Source organism: Anopheles ziemanni, chromosome 2 (genome assembly GCF_943734765.1).
Source record: "Anopheles ziemanni chromosome 2, idAnoZiCoDA_A2_x.2, whole genome shotgun sequence".
NCBI classification, from domain to species: Eukaryota; Metazoa; Arthropoda; class Insecta; order Diptera; family Culicidae; genus Anopheles; species Anopheles ziemanni.
Genome location: NC_080705.1, coordinates 74,095,910 through 74,111,039, shown reverse-complemented (window position 1 = coordinate 74,111,039; position 15,130 = coordinate 74,095,910). Strand labels below are relative to the sequence as shown.

The 15,130-nt window shown below is 42.2% G+C and overlaps 1 protein-coding gene across 1 annotated transcript; it reads right to left on the bottom strand.

The window, feature by feature from the left end:
* Positions 1-972: 972 nt before the first annotated feature.
* Positions 973-13,740, bottom strand: LOC131294313 (protein lingerer-like). The gene is made up of 4 exons (XM_058322360.1): positions 13,728-13,740; positions 9,990-10,901; positions 1,802-2,237; positions 973-1,129 (listed from the first exon to the last, which is right to left on the bottom strand). The coding sequence occupies exons 1-4, from the start codon at positions 13,738-13,740 to the stop codon at positions 973-975; spliced, it is 1,518 nt and encodes a 505-aa protein (XP_058178343.1).
* Positions 13,741-15,130: the final 1,390 nt, after the last annotated feature.

Here is a 15,130-nt window from a genome sequence, read left to right as displayed (position 1 = left end):
CGGGTTTGGCTGCGGTTACACGGCTTTGCCCACGCAGAGTGATATGGGGGTTGTGGCTAAAATACGCACGTCAATAATATAACAGGCAACACACTATGCACTAAACACGATTCAAGGGGAAAGGATGATGATGATGGTCACCCTTGGGTGGGTGTAATTTGTGTCGCCCGCTCAGTCGAACGGATAAACGCGGCTGGATGGAACGCAATTCGAGATGTTGCTACAGTTCATCTGAATTCTGAGCGACATCTAAACCTAACTTACGGACGGAAGAGCACAACATAAATACGCCACCAGCACCTCATAGTCACCGTATGCACTACTACATCGTCACCAAGTCAGGGGGAATGGTGACCATTCACTAACTATTTTCACGATTCCACAGGACGATCCGGATGGACCGATGAAAATGGTAGATATTATATCCTATGGCTTACAACACAACTCAAAACTGCTGCCGTGTACATTCATTATTGATTTTATTTTATATTGTCCTACCTTCGCTCGCTTCAACAATTGTCTGTGCTTACACGCAAAAGCTCATTTTGTTCAGTTTCATCTTCCCTAGACCATTTCAGGTCTACCAAATGTGTTGCCTTATCTGCTCGCTAAATCTTAAAAGTCCAATGCTCATTACACAACTAGCGGCTTTCTTTATCAAGCCAGCTGATGATTGTTGATTCATCTTTCTCCGTATTTCCCCCTAACGCCTTCAAATTTTGTTACATCCCAATTTCATCCCCTCCTGGCGCCAATCCACCCATATGGGGAAATGGTTCGATTTGGTATTCCGTTTTTCTTTTTAGATAACTATCGAATATCACTCAACAACGGTCACGAGGCATTATCGTGCCGACTCTCTAAATCTGTTAGTTCTTGGAATGGTTCCCTATCTTGCTAACAATTAAAGCGCCCCTTAGCCTATCAAGCAGCTGGTGTGTGTGTAAAGCCACCCGTGAACTTCCGGGGTCTTCAGTAGTAGCCCGGACTTTCCTTGTGCACCTTCAGCAGGTGCCGGTTGAGAATGAAGGAGTAACAAAACTTCTTATCACACTTCGGGCAAGCGTAGCGCCGATCGGCGAGACACTCGTTGCGCAGATGGCGTAGCAGCGAGTATTTGATCTTGTATCTGCCAAAAGAACCGAACCACCGCACGTTCGGACGATACGAACAGCGGTTTGTGGTGCGCAATTTGTTGCAAGTGGTAGGTGGCGAGGTGAGATGAAGCAGGCAGGCAGATGAAAAACGGGTGAAAAGAGAAGAGATGGAAGAAGAAGAAGAAGAAAGAAGAAAAACACAAATAAACATTTGCACTTCCCACGCGGTGGGACACGGTGGTCCACGAACATTGGTTAGAACAAGGAGGGAAGGAGGCCAGTGATGAAGGGGACACACACTTGAGGTAGATGGTAGCAGCTTTGGACACTGAAGTCGGAAGGTTTTGAGGTTCACTGTAGACTAAACGCGTCATTCTCTCGCCATCACTTTTATTCGCAATGGCAGGGAGCGGTGCCCATTTTTGAGCCTCTTCCCCAGCACAAGTTAGTCCCTTGCGTCTGGGAGGAAGCGTCAGAAACGGCACCAAACTAACGCTGTTTAGCCGGTATTGAGTGTTTCCTTCAAACGTATCCAAAATTCAGTATGTCTTCCACCACTGCACATGCACCCGCGAGTAGCTACCCGCCTTCCGTTCGCCTTTGGAGCACTCCGGAAACCATTGAGTCCCTTCCAAAGGGGAAGTAGATCAGGTGATGCGAGGGGGGTGGGGGTATAGGGTAAATTGGCAACAGTTCTCTCATACTTTCGATCGCACGTTCCAATCGGACACTGAAAGTAGCCCAACTCGTCCGGGCGCCCCACCATCAGCGCTATGTCGTCGCTCAGGGTATCCTGCGGCACGGGCGGGTGCATCTGATGGTGGTTTGAACCGACGGGCACGAACGACAAGGCCCCGTGCGACTCCTCGAACAGCGATGCCGCCGTCGTGAGGATGCTGGTGCTCGTGCCATATCGCGCTAGGCCAGACTTTTCACTCATCACATAGTCTTCATCATCATCACTATCGTCGCCATCATCCTCATCATTTTCGTCGTTCTGTTCGGGGGGGTTCCTTTGCCCACCACCATCGTCATCCTCCAGCGGTTCAACCTTTCCCACCGATGGGACAGTAAACTGTGCTTCCTCTTTCACAATCTGTGTCTGCAACTGGGCATTCTCCTCCGTCGCCGCATGCTTATCTGCAAAAGAAAACAGAGAAAACTATGTTAGTGGAAAACGGGGCAATCTTTGTTGTTTCTCCGTGTGTTTGTGTGCGGGCAGCACTATACAGCACTAGTTTGTCCACAGCACAATCGTGTGGAACACACTATGTGTTTTGCCCCCGGCCATGGAAACTATACCAAGAAAGGAAAGACGACTATTAACACAATTATGAACACGTTTTAACGAAAAGAAAATCTTGGGATGGGTTGGGGTGTTGTGGGTAGGTAGGAGCAGGGTAAAATGTGTGTGCAAGGATAAACGGTCGTTGTCATAGTCTCTGAGAGATGTCTGTCTAGTACGGTACCGGACGTCATCAGCAGGCGGAGGCGGAACAACAACACACACAAACACGCACGCGTTCACACACGCACACACATTCCATCACTCCAGGCAGAGAGAAGAACACACAACGACCAGACTAGAACACCTCAGCAGTCTCATCCAGTGGTCCGCCAATCGTTGGGAGTGTTCGGAGGAACTTTGGCAGTGAAATCGGCCATCAAACAACGTTTGCGCCACAAACATAGGCGAAACGTGCTAGATGGACGGCTGAAATGTGTTTTTCTTTTGAAAGTTTTTTCCTTTTTCTTCTTCAAAATTGTTATCGTTTTTTCCATTTTATATTTCTTTGTTTTTACCTCCTCTCACATTACTTTAATTTGATTACTTTTGTATTTTTTTCGTTTGTTTATTATCCAGTTTTCTTCCACCTTCTGGTTTTCCATTCAGATTCGCTCAAACAAATATCGATGTGTTTACCTTTCTTTCCTTTCTTGTTCATCTCTACCTTCTTTGCCATTTCCTTCAATCTCTTTCCACCTCACCCTTATCCCAATTTTTCACAATTTTATGGACGACCTGTCGTTATGTTTCTTAATAGTTGTATATAAATATATAGCTATGTATATGTATATGCATACAATGTTGCTCGATTGCGATTAGCAATGGCTTCGGCCGCCTTCATCAAATTTCAAAACATCCTCTCTTTTGGTCGACTTCGACTAGTGGCGCCAGCTAACAAATGTCGATCATCCATTGCATGTTTGTTTTACGTTCAGTGTGTGTATATATTTATATACATACATATATGTCCGTATATATTCTATGCGGGTGTGTCACCACATTAATTATTACATTATGGTTTGTTTAGTATTTTTACGCCTGTCCCGCACTTTTCACTTCTTATCGCGAACGTTAATAAACAAACAAAAAAATAGTAAACGATCATTAGTTTTGGTATAAAATGTACACTCACTCTCTTACTACACCATCCTCCCCCTTCGGTAAATCTATTTTAAGGGCGCCCATGAGATGAGCCCAAACAACACTTCGCCATCGCTCACAAAAAGCTTGTATTGGTTGATTTACCCACTCTATTACATTACATGTTTTTTCTTTTTTCTCTCTCCCTCTTTCTCTGTTTAGTTTTGTGTCTCTTTGCTTCGTTAGTAGTGCATTTAAAATACGTTGTTTAACATTGTTTAAATTATTAATTACGCTACTGTTCATTTCGCCCAGCGTTTGTGTTCGTTTAGTATCGTGTTTCTTAACGTTCGCGGATTTCAAAAGTAATCATGCTTCGTTTTACTCTTCCGCGAAACTAAAGTGTCCCTTCTCATCAGACATCCCACCGGGTAGGAGCATGTTATGGTAACAGAAATTACAATCGTTATTTTGGATAAATTCATTCGTTTTTCTTCGCTTAAAGGCCATGCAACTATCGGGCGTTTTGGTTAACTGTTGCATATATCTTATTTAAAAATACGCTTTTGCTCTCGTGGTAACTGCAATGTGTTTTTTGTTTGTTTCGTTTTGTATTACTTTTTGCTTTTACTTCGTTATGATAAGTGCATGATCGCGCGGTTTGACTGCGCTCTTGGTAACTTTCTTCGTTTTATTTCCCCCGTAATTGGCATAGTGTGTGGCGAGTTTATAGAGACATTTAGTTTTGCTGCGAAACTAAACACACTAACGTGTGCTCCTTTCAACGTCTGAAATCTTTTCCACTTCTTCACTACTACACAACACATTTAAATCCTAACACAACATTTTGTGGCGGGCATTTGTTTGCTATGTTTTTTTCTCTGTTTTGGAAACAGAACTTCAGGAGATCCAATTCGTTGATTTTTTGTTTGTTTGTTTTTTTTCGTAAAATGGCGACATATTCTCAGCATGTTTAAGTAAATGTGTCCACTATTTTTCTTTTCTTTTTCTTAGTATAATTTCACTTCGTCTACCACAAGATAGTAACATTTCAGTACCATCCCCGCTAGCCCTCAACGCACACAATACACACCAGATCAGACACGTAGGTCTATGGATATACGGAAGGATAAGAGCTAAACCTTCTGTTTGGATCCGTATACCAGATCCTTCTATTTAGGATCATACAGGAACATTACACTAGCAGCAATGCTAGCAACCAACCGACCACCATTCACAGGGGGAATCGTCGAGCCATAAATTCAAAAGGGCTAACAACGTAACGCAATATAACCCATGTCCAGTAAACGATTCGATACAAGAGGCTACATATCGCAACAAAACTCGACCAGCATACAGAAACTCCGTGCGGTCTATTTTTTTTTTTTGTTGCTATCCTCTATCGAAACTCCTTCGTCCCCCGTAACCCAACTTGGCTGTTGTTTTTACCCACTCCTCTCCCGAACCCTTTGTTTGAATATACTGTACGTTGCGCGCCTATCTTCTTGTTGTTCGTTCATTTCTGTTCCATTATAAATCATTTTTCCTTAATTTGATTCTCTTATTTTTATGATTACTTTTGTGTTCGTAATGTTTTTTGCATTTCATGATCCTCTTTTGATTTCCTCTTGGTGTATACATAGGTTTTATACCATCTTATAACGGCAAACTTTTCTTACACACCCCCTTTTTTCTGGTTTCTTTTCTGTAATAACAATAACAATCACAAAAAATCACATCAATAGTATCATTCACAGCACTTTGATTTTTTTCTTCTTGTCTCTCTCTCTACTGTTTAATGTATTTTTGTTTCCAACTTATTTTGTCTTCTCCCAATACGAAAGCCCGTATCGTTATGTTATATAAGTATAACGTTTTAACAACATTGCTGCCCGTTTGGCGTAATTTGTATCGAGGCGTCTGTGCATGTATGGTGGTGGTGGTGGTGGTGGTGGTGGTAACTGAAACAGGGGTAATGGTCCGTATAAAAAGTTTATGCTTTTCGTTATACGTGGATTTGCAATAACCAACAAATAAAACGAAACAAAAAAAATGGTAGCAAAACTGAACCGTGAAACCTCCTATCGACTTGCATGCATGTCGAATGGTATATCGTGATAAAAACTGTTCCCTGCCCACGTTGGGAATGAAAACTCCCTAACCGTTTCGTGCGGGCCGAGAGAGATAACCGAACGATCGCAACAATCCTTCCCCGTCCTTCCTCCATCAACTTCCTGCTCCAAATCCACGTTAAGTAACTTCTGTTCTGTTGCAATCCTCCACTCGATCGCTTCATGTGCGCGTTTTCGTGCCCCTTAAGTGTGTTTCTCAACAGTGTTTGTCTAGTGGTGTGTACGTGCTCCACTCGGTGGAAAACAGATTCCAGTCGATCTACAAGCGATGAGAAAGTAAGCGGCCATACGCTTTGCTGGTTAAACGGATCACAAATAACAAAACTATGATTACCAACAACCATCATTGTAGTAGTGCTCGCTGCAGGCTCGTGAACTGTCGTTTTCGCTTAGACTTTATCCTTTTCTAACGGCCGGCACATTTGCTCTCTATCTCGTATCCTATATCCTGTTTGCCATCCTCGCTCTTGAAACCCCCCTTCTAAAAGAGACGCTGAGCACTGACGCCTATTTACAATTGTAAACCAATGAAACTACCATTCCTAATCGTTATAATTAAACCCATGTGACAATGGAGTTACATGGAGGCGCGTTCACACGATAGATGGATTTTTGTTGCTAAAACCCTACGTGGCTCTCAATTGTGGTTCGTTTCTGGATGGTTTTCACCTCTCGTAAAGGTAGTAAGCGAGTTAATAATATTACTAACTAAACCTCACATATCGTTTTATATCGCATCCGGTTCATACCCGATAAGGCGAGCAAATCGAACCGTGATCACGATTCGTTTTTATATGTTACATTCTCATTTTCTTAAGTGTTTTTTTCTCTGTTTTTACGTTGCGACCTTATGTTTACATACATTTATATATATACCCCAAATATCCTCTAAACACTCTCAGCGTACGCTCGTTTTCGCGAAAAATTAAATAAGAACGACTATGCTCTTTTACAAATATCACAATCCAATTTTTTCAGTTTTCTTTTAACTACCACCCATGTATCTGCTCCGCTACTAATGTCTCAAACCTCTCCCCTCCCACCGCTACACTAGTGGTCACAAGTAGTAGTAAGGAATTCGTGCTGGTTCGAAAAAGAATGCGATTTCAACCACACACACCATTAGGCCTATGCATGCCACTGCCAGGTAAATGCATAAGCGTGTCGTATAGTTCCATGTTGTATTACTTTCCCATCTTTACTCCTTTACGTACCCCCCGAGAGACTGTACTCCACCGCATTGGCTAGGACCCGCCCCCCGGTACTAGAATTTACCCAAATCCCTAGCATATTGTTTTACAAAAGCGTAAACAATATTTAATGGTAACATTAATGGTGCTTCCTCGCAATTTGAAGATTGCTTGTGTCGGGTGTGTCCTCTTGCCATGCTGAAGGATTTTTTAATTCAGTAGAATATATTTTTTCTAAATTGCCCTAGTTCGTAGTAGATTTTGTGCCGAACGAAAAAAAAACCAAAGAAAAACAACAGAATATTTGTGTTAAAAATAACGAAAAAAAAAACAGAAAACCAAACAACGACCAACCGGAATCCAGTGTTACTGCTGCATGCATGAGTCCCATGAGAAAGCATCGCCTCACTTTCACGGGAAAATTTCTTACTTGCAATGCTTTCTACTACTTGCTTTTGCAAATCATCAGCTACCTTAAATCTTACTTTCATTATTGCACTGCATTTTCCAATCACTTCTGCGCTTCTTCTGACTTCTTCCTGGACGTTCTGTTCAACATTGCAGTATTTTTTTTTAAATAAATATTTTTTCCAACTCACATCCTCTTCCGCTCCCACCATCATATCACTTCCTGTGCACTCATATTCTGTAACTGAGTCTGGTTGGTTCTTCAATGAACGCGTGACTTTTATGAAAGTAAAAAACAACATCGACTCACATTGGATGCGTACTGCGCTACCACTCTACCATGGATTATTGTATACGATGTGAAATAGCTAACCTCTAACCCAACAAATATGCATATGTGTTAACCCGTTCCTAATGATTATTGCTACGCTTAAGGACCTTATCGTCAGTGTAAGTATGTATGTGTGGGGGAGGATTTCCAGGGGAGGTGTCAACCACCCTTCCTGTATCCAATGTATGGTAACCGAATTTTGCAAGTTCAATTTGTTTGACTGTTTTGTTTGTTCATTCAGATGTGAACCCTTATAAACTAGGTTATTGGTACGGGGAGCTTTGCTCCCTGCTGCTCGCTCGCTTTCCTAGGCGTGTATGAATCATTATGCCAAGCAAAGACAAGAACACAAAACACCGATTGACAGTTTGCACGTTTTCGTTTAGAACGAATTGTGGGAGGGGGCAAAATGGCAACGTTGCGTCCTGAATGTTGTACGCCTGGAGCAGAGTTATATTTTACACGGTTTTAATCGTATGACTCGAATTGATTAGTTGTGTTTACGCGTTCAAAACGTACCTGCTGATAGTTTGAGCAGGGTTTGAATTTGCTGTTGGTATGGTTAATTTGTGAAAAACTTTTGGGTTGAAAGTTGTACTTTCGAAAATCGTACCGCGCGCGATGGAACGGAAACTTCCATTCCAGGAGCATTCCAAAGAAGAAAACAAACCGATCAAATAGAAATTTAGTATTAAAAAAAAAAATTTAGCTGCTCATTATTCATTTCAGTAAGCGTTCGTCAAACTGTAACGTATGGATATGGCGGCACTGAGCAAAACAGCAGCAAAATTCACTGCACTATTTAAGAACACGTAAGATACAAAAATAAAATAAAATAAGAATGTTAAGTAACTGACCCACCTTAAAAAAAATATTCATATTTAGTTCTTCGCCATATCTACTCTAGTAGTTATATATATAATGTTGCTGCTTCCGTAAAGTAGTTCTGTAATTTGTATCCTGTCACCTGACTATGTAGTAGATTTGGGAGTAACGCTTCGTTTGACGAGTTCACCTATCTTGTGTTGGAAACAACGGTACGTAAAATTGGCAATTCGTATTACTGTATCATCTGGACCAACGTTCTTTTTCGTCTAAGTAATGTATTTCGGAGACCCTAACTGGAGGCTTCTTTGTTTTTGTTGCTGTTATTGAAAGTTGTTGTTCGTTCTTCAGTCCTTCCCTAAAATTCGTCTTTTTTTTACCCTGCTAAATATGGTACCGTTTTGTTTTCCACTATCTTTACTGCTCTGCAGTATCCTGCAACAAGGAGCAATACGATCGTGATCGTAACTACACCCTCTGATCGCTCGTTTTCTTGCTCGATTGCTTTGCAATTGGCATTTTTCCCTTAGTTCGTGTCGCGTTAAATAGCTAAACTCTACTGCTGATCAATATTTCACCGTCCATTGATCCTCTTTGTCAATCGATTTGATTAGTTGAATTTTTACAATAAGTTCAATTTTTACATCCCGAGAGGATAGTTTCTTAGTTTGAAGGTGTTAAACAGTATCTGTTTGTTGTTTTGTTTCTCCCACTCTCTCACTTGTGTTTCAATGTATATATAATATATATCCACATCACATCTGATCATGCCTGACTAATCTGTTCCCGTATATATAACTATATTCCTCAATCCTATGCCGCGTGCAGCAGCATCGTGTCGCACACGCACTGACCGCACCGCTCGCTCCTCCTCTTTGCTTTGATGACTCAGACTGGTGGATAAGTTGTTTTGGTTAATTCTGACTACAAACAATTCAAAGTAACGATAATTTAAGTAATATAAACATAGGAAGAAAATAAAATAGTATAGCGGCTAGAAGTTAAACCGTTAGATAATGGTAACGAGAAGCAAATAAGGGGAGAAAAACAAAACAAGAAAAATAAAGGAAATAACAATTAGTTCATCATATGCCCTCTTCCGTTCTTCCCTCCCTTCGTATCGCAGACCCTTGTTTGTTCCCCGTCCCTCTTTTTCGTGTATTGTGGAATCGGCCGTAAGATTGGTTTTGGTGCGTGCGCAAGCAAAGCTCCCATCCAGTGGCGGAGGTTGCGTGGCGCGGAATCCGGAATCAAATCGAGCGCGGTCCGATTCAGGTGGTAACATTTTCGAAATTCATCACTAAACTAAACACCGTCGTTGTCCAACCGTGTTCCGGCGGATAGCGGTGGCGCACAGCAGCTCGAAAGGTGAACGTTCGCCCGACATGATGATGACAAACACCGCAACACTCAATCATCGATGCTGGTGGGTGCGCATGTGCAGCACCAGGTTGTGTTTGTGCTTCGACTTCTTATGACACACCGGGCATTCAAATTTTGGCTCCACGCCGCACTCGAATCGAATGTGCCGGTTGAGGCTGTGCGGCCGCGCGTACGAGTTGCCGCACCGCGCGCACGAATACGTTCCGCCGACGATCGGTGACGGCACGACGGGGGGTGGCGGTGGCGTGGTCATACTGATGCCCTTGAATATCGGCATCGGCAGGGCGGCCGCCGTGCTGGCACTGCCCGTGTTGGCCGAGGCGGCCAGCTGCACCGCCGCCACCGCTGCCGACGCGAGTGACTCCTTCGAGACACCGCTGGCAAGCTCGCGCAGATAGGTGGCCGGCGTGAGCATCCGTAGATCGCACGGTTGCTCATCGATCGGTGGCGATTTCGGGGACAGCAACGGCATCGAAGCGGATTGCTGCTGCTGAAGCTGCTGATGCAACGACAGCGCCTGCGACTGCGATGGCAGATGCAACGGGGTTGCCGTGACCAGGTGTTGCTGCTGGGACTGCTGCGAAGACGGCCCCTCGCCCTCGCTGCTGCCGCCGCCTAGTGGTGGTGAGGCCAGGGAGGTCAGCGGAAAGCCACCCTTCACGTCACATTTCATGTAATCGGCTATCACGTTTCCACCGACCAGCGCCGCCATCGCAGCGGCCGTCGCAGCAGCCGAGGAGCCAATCGACAACGCCGGCGGTGGTTGCTGCTGGTGTTGCTCCTGATGATGCTGCTGCTGATTCAAGGCGAGCGCAGTGGCCGCCACAGCAGCAACTACCACTGCGGCATCGCTGTTACTGCCAACAGAACAACTGCTGCTGCTACTGCTACTGCTGCTACTACTTCCACCACTACTGCCACCACATTTACCCTCATTGCTATTACTCAGGTTGCCACTGTTGGCACCACTGTCAATACTGTGGTGACCACCAAAGCTATGACCACCGCCTCCTCCCCCGCCCGTGCCGGAAGAACCGGTGCCACTATGGTGCTGTTGCTGTTGGTCGTCACTACCGGGCGCGTTTGACGAGGGGCCGCCTGCAGCTCCTTCCGCTCCTACCCCTCCTCCACCGGATGGTCCATCATCATTTCCGCTCGCTTCACCACCTGCGGGTACAGAAACTGAACAAGGTTGGGTTTTGGTTTAAATACAGCTCGGTTGCTTTGGTAGACCGCGTTTCTTTTTTTTTTTGTTTTGGTTTTAGACCCCTTCCCATGGTAGTGTGGCAATGGGCGTCGGAAAAATGTACGGTCGACCATTACTTTCCATCTAGAACCTTTTTAAACACATGTTTTTTTTGTTTTGCCTATTATTTTTCTCTATCTCTCTTTTTTTTTGTTTCAGCTTGCTTCCATAGGTAAATCATTTTTTTCACATATTCACATCACACCACAAAATTGATAAAGCAACATTCAATTTATGTTCGAGCTTTTTGTCGTAAATAAAATTTACATAAACTTTTCTTTGTCGAATTTTACGATAATCTTCTCAACAAATAATTGTGTCCAAATGTTAACACTGTTTACACCAGCCAAATGTTGCCAAATGTGTTCCTGTTACTTTTTCTAGTACTGTTCATTTACTTTGGGTTTCTTTTTGCTCTACCATTTTAATGCGCTCATTTGAAAAGAACTTTTGTGTAACTTGTACTGTGTTCTACTATTAATTGTTAACCAATTTGTTAAATGTTTTCTTCATCTGGGAAAGTCCCCTATATGAAACCTTTCGAAACATTTTGGTGTGGTGATTGGTTTAAAACTGATCTTTGGCCTAGAAGCCTAATTTTTAATTTTCTTTAGTAAAAAGCTTACATTTTAGTGTTAATAACTCCTTGTTGTTTGAGGTATAAAGCTCTAAATGGTTTCTATTTGTTTGTTTTTTAGATTTCCCTTGAATGAAAAAAGTACAACGATTTCACATGAGATAGCAAAAAATAGAGCACACATGATAATACATACGCACACACATACATATTTCATTACATTGAAGAACGCGCACACACAGACTGACCACCACACTGGCAAATGGATAGCGCCATAGAGCTTGTCCAGATGGATCGCGTCTAAGGAAACAGAAAAGATTATCCAAAAATGTTGCTTCACAATTTTGCTGCTCAAACTTGCTGACCATTTTCAGTGTGTGTTCTAGTGTGCATTGACAAGTTGTTTTTTTTTCTTCTTGCCTTGGTAAAACCCAGAAAAAAAGGAGCGACAAATATTGCACCGACCCGTGTGCATGTGTTCGCCTCTGTGTGCATTTTGTAGTGCTTTAGGTACTATGCAACGTAAATAGAAAAATTATACATGTTCACGTGACGGCGGTGGTGGGTGCGTTAGGCCAGGCGAGCTATTGCAGATGAACATGTTGGGTTGTTTGTTTGTTAACACTCAGTAGGCCACGAGAAATTCGCGAACTTTTCGCGACATTTTCTAGCGTTTTTTTTTATTTGCTAGTGTAAAGCATGTAGTTTTGAAGCGCTTTCGCCCCACTCCAAACACCTTCCCACACACACACACGCACGCACACAGATACAGACACATACACATGTAGAACACAAACGAAGGGATACATTTATAGCGAGAAAAAGAGAGAATTAAGGTAACATAAGAATGATAAAACAGATTGAACAAAAGATAAACATAACAGTTCACATTAAGAAACGGTAACAAAAAGAAAAGATTTGCAGAAAGAACATAGAAATCGATTAAAAAACATATTGGGATATATAAAACATATCTTTCCACCACCAAAGTTGCGTACTTTGCTATTGAGCAGAGGGGAATGTATGATATGCAGAGAGACGGTAGAAAAAAAATAAGATAAAAGATATATGTGGTGTGTGTGCGTTTGGCTGTGGTTTACATGATAGCGGGGGGTGTTATTGTGTATGAGAGCTGTTTTTGTTCTTCAAATTAATGATGTTGTTTGAAAAGAGGAATCACGTGTGCCGGTCGCAACGCGGATTGCAGGTCACGGAGGCAAACAAGTCATGGCAAAGGGAGAAGTTTTTCCATCTGCAATTGGACACAGCAGTCTCGCTATTCTTACGATAATCCCAGAGAAGGATCATCAGTAAAACCCATCAGCCCTAGCTAGAACCATCGAACTATCTCTCCCGAAGAATGAATGTCTTCCTAAATGGTACTGATTCTATAGTTTTGTCGATGGATGTGTCCTGCTTAACTACCACCTAACACTAACGATGTGTGCCCAACTTTTTCTGTTTCTAGCTATAGACTAATCAGCATAATCTGAGAAATCAATACAAAACCTGTATTGCTTTAAACCTAATTCACACTTATCTGATTGATGGCAATCATCTATTTCGTTTCGATTAGAACTCACTACTATCTTCTGGAGTTGGTTCCGAAGGGCTTTACGAATAATACAAATCAAACACTAATCTCTGCTGTGTACCGATCGACGACCAACCGTGTTGCACCTGCGAAGGCTGACGAAAGAAAAACAAAACCAAGCGGTTACACCTTTATTAACGAGAGTACACAACATAACCAGTAAACGCTAAACGGGCCTGTCGTAAAGAAGCTTTCACGGGCAAGAACTAACTTGCATGGGACGACGATGACAGTTCCATTGATCTAATCATCATCGCTTCATCGTTTGAAAGTTGGAAGTTGAAAGTGGTGAGTTGGAAGAATCTTCTGCTGCTCGTTAATGATGTTTCGATATTTTATTCCACACTCAAAGCGGAACTTAACTGGACCATATGTATCTTATGTGACATCACATCCTTTCCCAAAGACGGTGACACTCTGTATTTCGGTTCGTGTAGCGCTGCTCCTCGGTTACCTAAAAGAAAAATAAATCATGTTAATAAAAATTCTTTTAAAAAAAATGTGTAAAACAAGCACAACATCTCAACATAAATTATTATATGCATAAAACGGAATTCGATCCATGGCCTCATTTACCTTCTGGTGCCATATCTCGGATGTGGTCAATTCTCGAAGCGAAATGTTTTTTTATGTTCTAATTTAAATTCACGTGCGGTTAATTATTTGCGCAGAACGAAATGCAGACACTGCAATGTGCTTTCTTTATTGGTTTCATATCATGTTGTTTCGCATTGCATAGCTCTCAACCAGTTTTTTGTTGTTTTTTTTTTAGATTTTTGTTTTTTGTTTTTGTTCAGTTGCACTCTGTTTCTTTGTCCTATACTTTTCTATATCATCAGGGTTCTGTGTTTTCCTGTTGCACGCAAACTATTGCTCACCCTCAAAAAAACATCTACGCCCTGGTGTGGCACCAGGCTGATGATAAATAGTTACTTATAAATACAGCATTATTGTATTGTATTACCGCGGTAATTTTATGCTGACTTATTTCGCCCCCAAACTTTCGCCATAAAGTGTGTACGTGAAGTTGTCTTCTGAAGGTCTCTAGGGAGAGCTTTTCTAATATATGTGTGTTTCTGTGTACTTTCTCGCAGCTATGTGATGTATTATGCATTTCTTGTTAAGTACTATTTTTTAAATATTATATATAAACTGTTCCTCACTGTAATGCAGCTCATTTTATTTTCACTTTTTTTATCTTTTACTGTCGATCGATGCATACATTCCCTTTTTTAACCACTCCCTCATATGTTCGGTTAAGTCTGCAAATACGATCGAAACGTAAGTCCACTTCCAGACTGAAACTCACTTTTGACTAATCAATACTAGAGAAACAGAACGGGTTCTACTATGTTCGCTTGTACATGCCACCAGTCATATTTTCTTTTTTCATGCCTTTTTTGGATTTTTGCACCTCGCCTAATACACGAAATCCGTGCTACGCTCTTCTCTGCTGCTCCAAAAGACCTGCCCTGCGCCTATATTTATCGCTACTTTACGCTCTTACTTTCTATTATACAGCGTTTGGAGCTACCAAAAGGGAATGCAGTAAGAGTCGGAAAAGGTGCTGCTTGTTGTTCACACCCGGGTGTGTCCCATGGAATGTTCGCAGTTACTTTGCTTTCAGGGTTCACAAAATCTTACAGATAAACTAGTCCCACCCATCAAAAGGAATGATGCCACTGCAGACCAAAAGGTGCCATCACCAAATTGGCGATGACTCAAAACTTGGCGAGCAAAACAATATAAAATAATATAAAAATAAAAGAAAACAAAGACTAATGCGCACCTATAAAATAATGAAAGAAAATACTTTTCTTATCGTAAACCACTCCACGATACATACATAGTAAGTACATCCGACTAGAAAAGTTAATAAGAACGCTAGGATGTTTTTATTTTGACTTAAACAGATCGAAGAAACAAGTTTCGATCGCTACGGTACCGGGAATTAACCTGATTATGGCAATTGTAGACTA

What these genes read in the sequence shown, in the direction of transcription:
- LOC131294313 (XM_058322360.1), bottom strand. An exon ending in GCCGATATTCAAGGGCATCA is followed by an intron (nt 2,238 to 9,989) that starts GTATGACCACGC and finishes TTTCTTTTGCAG; the next exon opens with ATAAGCATGCGGCGACGGAG. An exon ending in ATTGGAACGTGCGATCGAAA is followed by an intron (nt 1,130 to 1,801) that starts GTATGAGAGAAC and finishes TTCTTTTGGCAG; the next exon opens with ATACAAGATCAAATACTCGC.